The sequence below is a fragment of the Pristiophorus japonicus genome, chromosome 15 (assembly GCF_044704955.1).
Source record: "Pristiophorus japonicus isolate sPriJap1 chromosome 15, sPriJap1.hap1, whole genome shotgun sequence".
In the NCBI taxonomy this organism is placed as follows: domain Eukaryota; kingdom Metazoa; phylum Chordata; class Chondrichthyes; family Pristiophoridae; genus Pristiophorus; species Pristiophorus japonicus.
Window position 1 is genome coordinate 138,027,342 of NC_091991.1, and position 12,433 is coordinate 138,039,774.

Below are 12,433 nucleotides of genomic sequence, written 5' to 3' on the forward strand. Positions count from 1 at the left end.
GCACAATCAAGGGCTGCGACACATTGAGATCGGCCCGCGGCCACTGCTCCTTGTTTCGTGGAGTAGTATGCGACGGGTCTTTGTCGATCCCCGTGTTCCTGGGTTACCACTGCATTGTAGTGGGTCTCACTATTGTACATATACAGGTGGAAGGGCCTATTCTGATCCGGCAAACCCAAGGCAGGTGCGCTCATAAGGGCGTGTTTAAGCTGTGTGAATGCCGCCTCTTGGGGGTGGCCCCAGTCTACAGGCTCCTGGGATGGTTTACCTCCTTTCACTAGATCTTGTATTGGCTGGGCCATTTCTGCATATTCTGGAATAAAGTTCCGGCAATACTTAAATAGCCCCAATATCTGTCGAACCCCTCTCACTGTCCCTGGTCTAGGCATAGTTCTAATAGCCTCCTTCCTATCAGCGGGCATCTGCCTGTTCCCTTGGGATACTACATATCCCAAGTATGTAACCTCCCTTCTTCCAACCTGGGCTTTCCTAGGGTTAGCCTTCAACCCCGAGCGCTGTAAGGCCCCTAGTACTGTAGTTAGGGCCATCAGGTGTTGTGCGTCAGTACCCGAGGCGATAAAAAAATCGTCCACGTACTGTAGTACAGTGCTTCCTTCCCCGATGTCCAGGGGTTCCAAGATCCCTGACAATGCCCGGTGAAATATTCCCGGGCTATTGTGAAACCCCTGGGGCACCCTTGTCCACGTATATTGTCTCCCCTTTATAGTGAAGGCAAACTTCTTCTGTGACTCCTCCTCTTGAGGTATGGCCCAGAACCCATTTACTATGTCAAGTACTGTGAAGATTTTATGTTTTGGGTTCAGGCCGTTGAACACAGTCAAAGGGCTTGCCACAATCGGGTATTCCCTTGGGGTGACTTTGTTCAGGGCGGTATAATCAACGGTGAACCTATAAGTCCTGTCGGGTTTCTTCACAGACCACACCGGTAAATTAGTGGTGGCTGTTACTGGCTTCACCACCCCTTGCGCTTCTAACTCTTGGACTATTTGGTGGACTGCTGCATCAGCCTCGGGTTTTAAGGGGTATTGTTTATGGGCCTTATGCTCCGGCCCGGGAACATTGACCGGGTTCATCCAGCCCACAATCCTGTTTGTGCCGTGCCCACAATGTCGGGTATAGTCGGCAGACACTGCCCCACACTCCCTTCGTTTCCCATTCGGGCTGTATTGGGACTATCCATGCCACTCGCTGCTGCGGATGTCCCGGGCAATCGAACTTCTGTTCGGTTTGATGTTTCCCTCCCCATATAATCCGATTCTGCTGGGGGTCTATAAGTGCCCCTACTTCCCTCAAAGTGTCTATCCCGAGTATGGTGCCTTCTGGGTTAGGGCAGCACCAGAATTGGGTGGGTATCATTATGCCCTGTATCTCCAGAGGTACTACTTCACTCAATGTTGCTTTTTTAAATCCCCCCCCCCTATTCCCTGAATATTGACCGTGGTCTGGGTAAGGGGGAGGTCTAGGTTGGTTATAGATACCGACGCTCCCGTGTCTACGAGAATGTTGCACTGCCGGCCCCCTAACACCGCACTAATGAACATACGGGAATCTAGCGTTGGCCATTCCAACCATCCTTCGGGGGCCAGTAACCCCCAGCGGCCACCAATAGCCAGTTTGAGCAGGTTAAGGAGCTCTTCATTAGAGGGTGGCTCCGGTGGGGGCAATACTTTTTGCTGGAGGATCTCCACCAGTTCCTCACGGGTAATGGGCGTCCCAGTTTGTTTCCCGGTTTGCTTGGGGGCCCTTCCCCGCCTCCCCCACCTTTCTGTGTTCGGCAGTTTCTTGCCATGTGTCCCGGTTTATTGCAATTATAGCACCTAAACCTCCCCTTTCTGGCATCCTTTCGTGGGCATTCTTTGCTAGTGTGTCCGCCCTGATGGCACGTGTAACACGTCAAGGGGGTGGCGCGGAGGTCCCCATCCCCTTCCTTTCCTTCTGTTGCTAATGCTGTTGCCACCATCTTTGACACTTTCTCCTTCTGCTCAGCCTTTAGCTCCTCTACATTCTGTGCCCATTCTAAGATCTCATCATAGTCATTCCCTATCTTAAATCCTAGTTTAATTAACTTTTGATGCGCCTCCCTCAGCCCATCCTTAAACATTTCTAGAAATGCCTCGTCATCCTTCTCGGGGTCATTTACACCGGAGTGGTCCTTATACTCAAGCCATTTCCGCACCCCATACTCGCCTGCAGTTTCGTTTGGCTTCTGGGTTATCTTTAATATTCTGCTCCAGTTAGTCCTTATAGGTCCCCAACATCCATCCAGCCATCCCGTGTTTTCGGTCTAGCAACCGCTGTGGCTTGGTCCGGTTCCCTATCGTCATCCAGCCACCATTTTGCACGTTTAGGGTAGCCCTCTGCCAATTTACACTACCGGTTTTGGCCTTTACCAAACTGTGTATGCCACCCAAGGTTAAGTTATGCACATCGAACATCTCCTCAACCTTTTGCCAGAACTCTGTATTTCTGCTATTGGGTTTGGGTGTGGGTAGATCCTTTAATAGTGTCTGTCTCTCATGCGGGGTGAGGGGAACTTCTTGTATAGTGACGTGAGCGGGTTGCTGTCCGTGTGCAGGGGTGGTAGTCGTGCGTACGGGAGCTGCCTGTATGTATTCATTATATGCCGGGGGCTCTCTCTGTGTTCCACCACCTGGAGGCTCTACTACAGATATTTCCTCCAGGGAGGGGTACAGTGGAGCGGCTATCGGGGCTGCCTTTGGGTTGGATATTGCTGGTGCACACTGTAGGGGTTTAACGTTCTCCTTTACGCCCCTTTCTAAGGTTGCTATTTTCATGTTTAATCTCTGAATCAGCTCAACATGGGTATCTATTTCCATTACTAGTTCCCGGTAGCAGGTGAGGATAATTGCCTGGGCCATTCTAACCTTGTTTTTGGTTTGACTATCCCACCATTTTTTCTGCCTATCGGGGGCATCTGTGGGCTGCCACCCTCTCCGCTTCATTCCTTCCATTAAGGTTGCATATTTGTTACTTAGTAATTCTAATAGAGACCCTTCGGGTCCCCGGTTACCCTCTCCCCTTTTCCCTTGTTTAATGGCCTGGGTCCCCATTCCCTCACCAGTTCCATTTGTTCCTTTACTTGCCGAGTTACCCATCTTCTTCGGGCTATAAGGGTCGTGGGTACTCCCTTAAATTCGTGTCAGGTATGCAGGACGCTATTTATATGTCTTCCCTTGCGCCATACACTCGTACCACTGCACGCTTTGGGTCAATATATCCCGTCACTGCTCAGGGACGTTGTTTCTATTCCCTCTCTCTCTCGTCCCAGCACCGTGCGCTCGTACCGCTTTGGGTCAATAGACCTCTCTCTCCCTCTATATCTTCCCTTGCGTCGTACCCTGACGACTACGTGTGCGGGAAGTGCATCCGCCTGCAGCTGCTGACGGACCTCATTGTGGCACTGGAGCTGCGGGTGGATGAACTCTGGAGTATCCACGATGCTGAGAATGATGTGAATAGCACGTTTAGTGAGTTGGTCTTACTGCAGGTAAAGGTTACACAGCCAGATAGGGAATGGGTGACAACAGGAAAAGCAGTGCAAGGAAGGTAGTGCAGGGGTCCCCTGTGGTCAACCCCCTGCCAAACAGATACACCGCTTTGGGTACTGTTGAGGGGGATGACTCATCAGGGGAGGGCAGCAGCAGCCAAGTTCATGGCACCGTGGGTGGCTCTGCTGCACAGGTGGGCAGGAAAAAGTGTGGGCGAGCTACAGTAATCGGAGTTTCAATTGTAAGGGGAATAGATAGGCGTTTCTGCGGCCGCAACCGAGATGCTAGGATGGTATGTTGCCTCCCTGGTGCAAGGGTCAAGGATGTCTCGGAGTGGGTGCAGGGTATTCTGAAAAGGGAGGGTGAACAGCCAGTTATCGTGGTGCATATAGGTACCAACGATATAGGTAAAAAAACAGGATGAGGTCCTACAAGACGAATTTAGGGAGCTAGGAGCTAAATTAAAAATTAGAACCTCAAATTTAGTAATTTCAGGATTGCTACCAGTGCCACGTGCTAGTCAGAGTAGGAATCGCAGGATAGCTCAGATGAATACGTGGCTTGAGGAGTGGTGCACAAGGGAGGGATTCAAATTCCTGGGACATTTGAACCGGTTCTGTGGGAGTGGGACTAGTACAAACCGGGCAATCTGCACCTGGGCAGGACGGGAACCAATGTCCGAGAGGGAGTGTTTGCTCGTGCTGTTGGGGAGGAGTTAAACTAATATGGCAGAGGGATGGGAACCTATGCAGGGAGACAGAGGGAAGTAGAATGGGGGCAGAAGCAAAAGATAGAAAGAAGAAAAGTAAAAGTGGAGGGTAGAGAAACCTAAGGCAAAAAGCAAAAAGGGCCACATTACACAAAAATTCTAAAAGGGCAAAGTGTGTTAGAAAGGCAAGCCTGAAGGCTCTGTGCCTCAATGCGAGGAGTATTCGGAATAAGGTGGACGAATTAACTGCACAGATAGCAGTTAACGGGTATGATGTAATTGGCTCCAGGGTGACCAAGGCTGGGAACTCAACATCCAAGGGTATTCAACATTTAGGAAGGATAGACAGAAAGGAAAAGGAGGCGGGGTGGCATTGCTTGTTAAAGAGGAAGTTAATGCAATCGTAAGAAAGGACATTAACTTGGATGCTGTGGAATCGGTATGGGTGGAGCTATGGAATACCAAAGGGCACAAAACGCTAGTGGGAGTTGTGTACAGACCACCAAACAGTAGTAGTAAGGTTGGGGACAGCATCAAACAAGAAATTAGGGATGCATGCAATAAAGGTACAGCAGTTATCATGGGTGACTTTAATCTACATATTGATTGGGCTAACCAACAGGTAGCAATGCGGTGGAGGAGGATTTCCTGCAGTGTATTAGGGATGGTTTTCTAGATCAATATGTCGAGGAACCAACTCGGGAGCTGGCCATCCTGGACTGGGTGATGTGTAATGAGAGAGGACTGATTGGCAATCTTGTTGTGCGAGGCCCCTTGGGGAAGAGTGACCATAACATGGTAGAGTTCTTTAATAAGATGGAGAGTGACACGGTTAATTCAGAAACTAGGGTCCTGAACTTAAGGAAAGATAACTTCGATGGTTTGAGGTGCAAATTGGCTAGAATAGACTGGCAAATGATACTTAAAGGGTTGACGGTGGATAGGCAATGGCAAACATTACAAGATCACATGGATGAACTTCAGCAATTGTCCATCCCTGTCTGGATTAAAAATAAAACTGGGAAGGTGGCTCAACTGTGGCTAACAAGGAAAAGTAAGGATAGTATTAAATCCAAGGAAGAGGCATATAAATTGGCCAGAAAAATTAACAAACCTGAGGACTGGGAGAAATTTAGAATTCAGCAGAGGAGGACTAAGGGTTTAATTAAGAGGGGGAAAATAGAGTACGAGAGGAAGCTTGCCGGGAACATAAAAACTGACTGCAAAAGCTTCTATAGATATGTGAAGAGAAAAAGATTAGTGAAGACAAACGTAGGTCCCTTGCAGTCGGATTCAGGTGAATTTATAATGGGCAACAAAGAAATGGCAGACCAATTGAACAAATATTTCTGTCTTCACGAAGGAAGACACAAATAACCTTCTGTAAGTACTAGGGGACCGAGTGTCTAGTGAGAAGGAGGAACTGAAGGATATCCTTATTCGGCGGGAAATTGATGGGATTGAAGGCCGATAAATCCCCGGGGCCTGATAGTCTGCATCCCAGAGTACTTAAGGAAGTGGCCCTAGAAATAGTGGATGCATTGGTGATCATTTTTCAACAGTCCATCGACTCTGAATCAGTTCCTATGGATTGGAGGGTAGCTAATGTAACACCAGTTTTTAAAAAGGGAGGGAGAGAGAAAGCGGGTAATTATAGACCAGTTAGCCTGACATCAGCAGTGGGGAAAATGTTGGAATCAATTATTAAAGATGAAATAGCAGCGCATTTGGAAAGCAGTGACAGGATCAGTCCACGTCAGTATGGATTTATGAAGGGGAAATCATGCTTGACAAATCTTCTGGAATTTTTTGAGGATGTAACTAGTAGAGTGGACAAGGAAGAACCAGTAGATGTGGTGTATTTGGACTTTCAAAAGGCTTTTGACAAGGTCCCACACAAGAGATTGGTGTGCAAAATCAAAGCACATGGTATTGGGGGTAATATACTGACATGGATAGAGAACTGGTTGGCAGACAGGAAGCAGAGACTCGGGATAAACGGGTCCTTTTCAAAATGGCAGGCAGTGACTAGTGGAGTGCCGCAGGGCTCAGTGCTGGGACCCCAGCTTTTTACAATATACATTAATGATTTGGATGAAGGAATTGAGTGTAATATCTCCAAGTTTGCAGATGACACTAAACTGGGTGGCAGTGTGAGCTGTGAGGAGGACGCGAAAAGGCTGCAGGGTGACTTGAACAGGTTAGTTGAGTGGGCAAATGCATGGCAGATGCAGTATAATGTAGATAAATGTGAGGTTATCCACTTTGGGGGCAAAAACGCGAAGACAGAATAATATTTGAATGGCGGCAGATTTGGAAAAGAGGAGGTGCAACGAGACCTGGGTGTCATGGTTCATCAGTCATTGAAAGTTGGCATACATGTACAGCAGCGGTGAAGGCGGCAAATGGTATGTTGGCCTTCATAGCTTGGGGATTTGAGTATAGGAGCAGGGAAGTCTTATTGCAGTTGTACAGGTCCTTGGTGAGGCCTCACCGAGAATATTGTGTTCAGTTTTGGTCTCCTAATCTCAGGAAGGACGTTCTTACTATTGAGGGAGTGCAGCAAAGGTTCACCAGACTGATTCCCGGGATGGCAGGACTGACATATGAGGAGAGACTGGAACAACTGGGCCTTTATACATTGGAGTTTAGAAGGATGAGAGGGGATCTCATAGAAACGTATAAGATTCTGACGGGACGGGACAGGTTAGATGCGGGTAGAATGTTCCCGATGTTGGGGAAGTCCAGAACCAGTGGACACTGTCTTAGGATAAGAGGTAGACCATTTAGGACTGAGATGAGGAGAACCTTCTTCACTCCGAGAGTTGTTAACCTGTGGAATTCCCTGCCGCAGAGAGTTGTTGATGCCAGTTCATTGGATATATTCAAGTGGGAGTTAGATATGGCCCTTACGGCTAAGGGGATCAAAGGATATGGAGAGAAAGCAGGAAAGGAGCACTGAGGGAATGATCAGCCATGATCTTATTGAATGGTGGTGCAGGCTCGAAGGACTGAATGGCCTACTCCTGCACCTATTTTCTACGTTTTTTCTATGTTTACCCTGATCGCACTGCCGTGCTACCTCCACGCGCGCGTTTTAGGATGCACCTTTTGACCCCCTTTCATTCCTAGATCGTCCTTGTCCTCCGTCTCCGTCCCTCCGGGACTCACTACAGATGGTTCTTTTGTACGGATGTCCTTCCCTTGTGGTTTACAATGCCACAGCTCTAACTTGAAAGGTGGTAAATTAAAACACACTCACCCCAACAGCTGGGTCATTGTTCCGTTCGGGAAGTCCGTACCCTGCTCGCAGCGCCAAATGTTGGGGGAAGAGAGGGAAGGCTTCTTTTTACACGAGCAGGCCCACTGATATAGAGGGTCGACGCTCGCCCCAGCCCACGTAACAATTCTCGAAGTTAGCAGACAGAGACGGATGGCAAAGTATAACGATCTTTATTACGAACGTCCGGGAACAACCCGCATCACAGCCGCCTGTGAGTGGGGATGCTCCCCGAACAGCACAATCGTACAACTTTTATACATTTCAATAACCCCTCTGTTGCCGGACAAGACCTCCCTCGATCTCTAATTGGACTACCTTATCAGCGCTACTCCAGATTGACAGGTCATGAGCTCTGACTGACAGGCCATGATCTCATGACCGTCTTAGACCGTTCCCAGAATGGTATCATTAGGTTGGGATTTGTTATACATTTCCTTTGGTGCCATGAAGTCTCTCTGGTCTCTTCTCACCGCCTTATCAGCGGTCTGTTTAGGTTCTCTCCTATTGACATTCCATGTTGGAATACTATCTGGTATCCCAACCCATAACTGTACCTTCTGGAGCCTTGGAGCTGGAATGTACAAGGCCTGAGAAGAGATACAAGGCGTGAGAAGTGATACAAGGCATGAGAAGAGATACAAGGCGTGAGAAGAAAAGCCTTTACCTCCTTATGCAGGAACCAGCACTTTAATCCTTGTCCCGCTGGTACCCCTAATGCCAAATTTCTCTTACAGATCCCTTGTTGCAAATGGCACACAACTAGTTAAAATCATGTCCACTTTCCACAAAAAAAAACCTGAAATATTTATTTAGTGTCACGATGGAAGACACTTTGTAAGATAGATCATGTCTGCTGATGCATTTTGATGTTGTTGTAGTGCCATTAATTTAATACAGCCATAACATGAATATCTCTACTTCTATAATTTGATTAAACCCTGTAAAGATTCAATATTGGAAACAAAACTGTCCCAATTGTAGATTATCTACATTAATCAAAGCCTAATGATCTACTCATTGAACAAAGTAGCTTGTGAACCTACCAGCAGACATCAGCAGCCGGTCGTCTCTGGAGTAGGCCATAGCTTGTACCTCAGTCGTGTGTTCAGAAAGTACCTTCTTACAACAGCCACCCATCACATCCCAAATAAAGATACAACAGCCAGTTTTATCCTGCCCTCCTGAAGCCGAGGCAAGATCCTACCAGACAGAACAAACACAGCAATAATCAGTCAAATCCTCCTGGTTTTGTTAAGGGATGAAATCAGTAACAGAAGGAATCCTCAAATCCCACACAGATTCCACTCCTAGGAAACCATTGCTGAACTTAAAAGTGGTGATACATAAACAAAACATGAACACCTCAACAAAAGCTCACTCCCCCTCAGCGGTAGTGGGGGCAAATGGAAAACATTAATCCTTCTTTTGCTTATTGCTCTTCCTTTAGGCAGGTAATCTAAAATCTTTCTTTGCTTCCCCCTCAATGATGAACAGATAATGGAAAGACCATGGCTTAGGTGGTCTGTAACTTATCTCTATGAATACCAAGTTTTGAAAAAGTCACAAACCTTTCATACATGACATCTGATTAAATTAATTGGTGTCAAATTTTGTGTCTCATTATATGCCTTGGGACATTTCACTAGGTTAGAGACGCTATATAAATACAAGTTGTTATTGTTGTTTTACCCAAGACTTCCTTACTGACCTAGGTGCACTAGACCCTAAAAGGACTGATTAATTATAACCGATTGTGAGTGCACTTTTTTAAAAAAATCAACATTTACAAAAGAGCAGTTTGAAATTATACATACTGCTGCATATTACACGGCTTTATAAATTTTAATAAATGGAAAGAAACATACTCCCGTTTCTTCCTCCCTCCCACCCCCCCACCCCCCAAAAAAATACACTTACCTGGGTACAGAAAGAGTTTTACATGTTATATACATCTACAGATCTAAAGCAGGACTAGAAAGAATCATTATCACTTAATAATTAAGGAAGCACAGCCTTCCAATCAGTGTTGAAGACTATTCCATACATTGGTGACCAAATGGTCCATTAACTGAGGCATGTAGGGATCCACGTCACTCATCAGTGACAAGATCAAATTTAATCTAAATCCAGCCCAAGCGTACCTGCGCATCATGGCTAACTGCAAGAGTGGAGATCTCTTCCGTGTGGCCAGTTAAGTGTCTCTGAGATCCAGAATGTAAGTCCTCAATCACCACCAAGCAGCCACAGGTATATGCAAACAGAGCTGGGAGACAAATGCAAAGAAACAATCAAAACAATGGGAGAAACATTGATCAAATCTTTTGAAAATGTATTAGGTCACTCGTAATTAGAATGCAACAAATTGATTAACCAGATGCAGGTTGCAACCTGATGTTGAAAAGCTGTATTTCAATGTTTTAGGTTTGGTACATGAATTAAGCACACAAAAACAGCAATTGACATTAATTCATTTTGAACTGCTAACTAAAATAATGTTTTCACTAATTTCCTACTGAAAGAGACAAGTACAGTTCAATAAAGGATTGGCAACTTTTCACTACCTTGATCAAGCATTCATTCTCACAACAGCATTTACAAACATCAGTGGGTTGTTTAGTTGTACGATGGACACCACAACCGTAAGTCCAACCTGTCATCTACATAGGTGCTCTTTCCAATAGAGGTCACGAGAAAACGGGCAAGAACATGACCCCTGTCTCATTTTTTCCTTCAATTATTGAGTCCAATTATTACCATCACTCTGGGAACAGCTAACTGAGCACAGACCAGGAATTAAATTTCAGACAATCCTGGCCTCTGGCTGTACGGCTTAACAGCAGAAGCTGTCAGCAGAATTAAAACGGAATTTTTATACAATTATGAGTTAAAAAATACCACATCAGGTTTACTTTCAACATTTTTGTAACATAGCACACAATGCATAAAGGCAGATTCATTTACTTTTGCTATTATATCTCTGTGTTAAAAGTTCCTTTTGCCAGTGCAGGAGTTTAACGTATTTTGCCTTGTACAGCTAGTGTACAACTCAGTGACAGTTATGTACAAGTAAAGCATACACAGGGTTAAAAAGTGAGAACTCATTTATATTGTACCTAGTTAGTAAATATATGCTTAATACCTACCACAGCAGATGGACAAGTTAAATTGAACAGGAAAGCTATTATAGTTGCAAACAAACCAAAGTATTAATTTGGTAAGCATCTCATGATAGCCATAAACAGCTATAAACATAGCGTATCATCTGTTGCATAACGTGCGTTTCCTTTCCAGATCATACATATTTCTCATATCTACTAATTACCTACATTCTGATTGCAAACAATATTTTCTTTTCATCAGGCAGCATCTGTGGAGAGAGAAACGGAGAACTGACGAAGGGTCCTCAACCTGAAACGTTAACTCTGTTTCTCTCTCCACAGATGCTGCCTGACCTGCTAAGTATTTCCAGCATTTTATGTTTTTATTTCAAATTCCAGCAGCCGCAATATTTTGCTTTTGCTTTAATATTCTCTTTTCTACGGATTCACTGCATCCTGATTTCAGGTCATGTTCTAACAATTACCTGTATCAGGATTCCAGACCATATTTCCTCTTCCATTTCCATTGTATCCAATTACTACTTTCAGCTTCAGATCCTCCTTCCCATCAGGGAGGACTGCACCCTATGAGGCAGATTCACAGAATGAGTTAACAACATTACTATCACATGCATGCTGGAGCAAAGAGTGTGGAGCAAACTGCAAAGGTGAAATAAGGTGTGCAAAGACACAGAAATGTGTGGTGCCCATTTCACACTTGAGTTAATATACTGTCCTATTCTGAACTTCTTACCCCAGCAGGCATGAAAAACATTTGAATACATTTATCATTATGCCAGATGTCAAATTGCTTGTATTTGAAAATCAGTGCTGGCCTGCAATCAACTGATCTACCTGGCCCTTGTGTGGTGCAGGATAACCGATCAGAGTAGTGCATTGTCACAGGCAGTGTTCTTTGAATCAAATATAAAACCAAAGCCACATTCAGGTAGATGTTAAAAGATCCTGTGGCATTATTTCAAAGAGGAGCATGAAGTTCTTCTGATGCGTTGCCGAACATTTTACCCTCAACCACCACCAAAAATTGTTGTTTGGAAAATCTTAACGTGGGCACAACGGCTGCAATATTTTGTCTACCTAAAAAACGACTTTACTCCTAAGTAATTTAAATGAGCACATTTGGATATCTCTTAGAGACATTTCTTAGAGATGTGATCAAAAGCTATACAAGTGCAAGGTTTGCTTTCTTTCGCGTATCTTAGAAAGATACCCTTTTCATCGTATTCACAAAATTGATTTTTTTTGTTCTGGATGACTGTCTCCCCTTTCCTTCTCTCCTGGTGCCTTCATCTGGGATAAAGTTCCATAGCCATTAACTACCCTCTCATAGGTCAACCAAATAGATAATATTTACATTTAAGTCTGAATGGCGAGTATTATCAGGCTATTCCACTATGGGGTGCAAGGACCATCACACCTGAGCCTGATCCCATCCTCACCAAATCTCTCGACACATGAACTTCAGGCAGAGATCACAGAATAGCAATTGGAGCACAAACCCTGGATAATATTGTCCCCATTGTACAAATTCCATTATAATATTTGAAAAATTAATTACAAATACAAGTCTAATAGCCTAGTGAGAGTATCAAACACAGCATTACAAAATAGGCACATTGTGCCTGGTCTCACAAAGCTTCTGGTGTCAGCAGTTTTTCAGGGAGGACAGGAAAAACATTAAAAGCAAGTGATCATGCAAGAAACTGTAGGCTGCTCTCTCAAGCAGCTGCAACCTGGAAGCAGATCAAGTGTCCTTGTTTAATGGCGAGGATGTCATAAAAGTGGCACATCG

The 12,433-nt window shown here is 45.1% G+C and overlaps 1 protein-coding gene across 1 annotated transcript in view; it reads right to left on the minus strand.

Annotated features, from left to right (window-relative positions):
• Nucleotides 1-12,433, minus strand: part of wdr90 (WD repeat domain 90) — a 109,886-nt gene that overhangs the window by 36,939 nt on the left and 60,514 nt on the right. Inside the window, exons 22-24 of the mRNA XM_070901756.1 lie at nt 11,106-11,205; nt 9,664-9,785; nt 8,566-8,722 (exon numbers count right to left, since the gene is read on the minus strand). Coding sequence (XP_070757857.1) covers nt 8,566-8,722; nt 9,664-9,785; nt 11,106-11,205 — 379 coding nt within the window. The remainder of the gene's footprint in view (nt 1-8,565; nt 8,723-9,663; nt 9,786-11,105; nt 11,206-12,433) is intronic.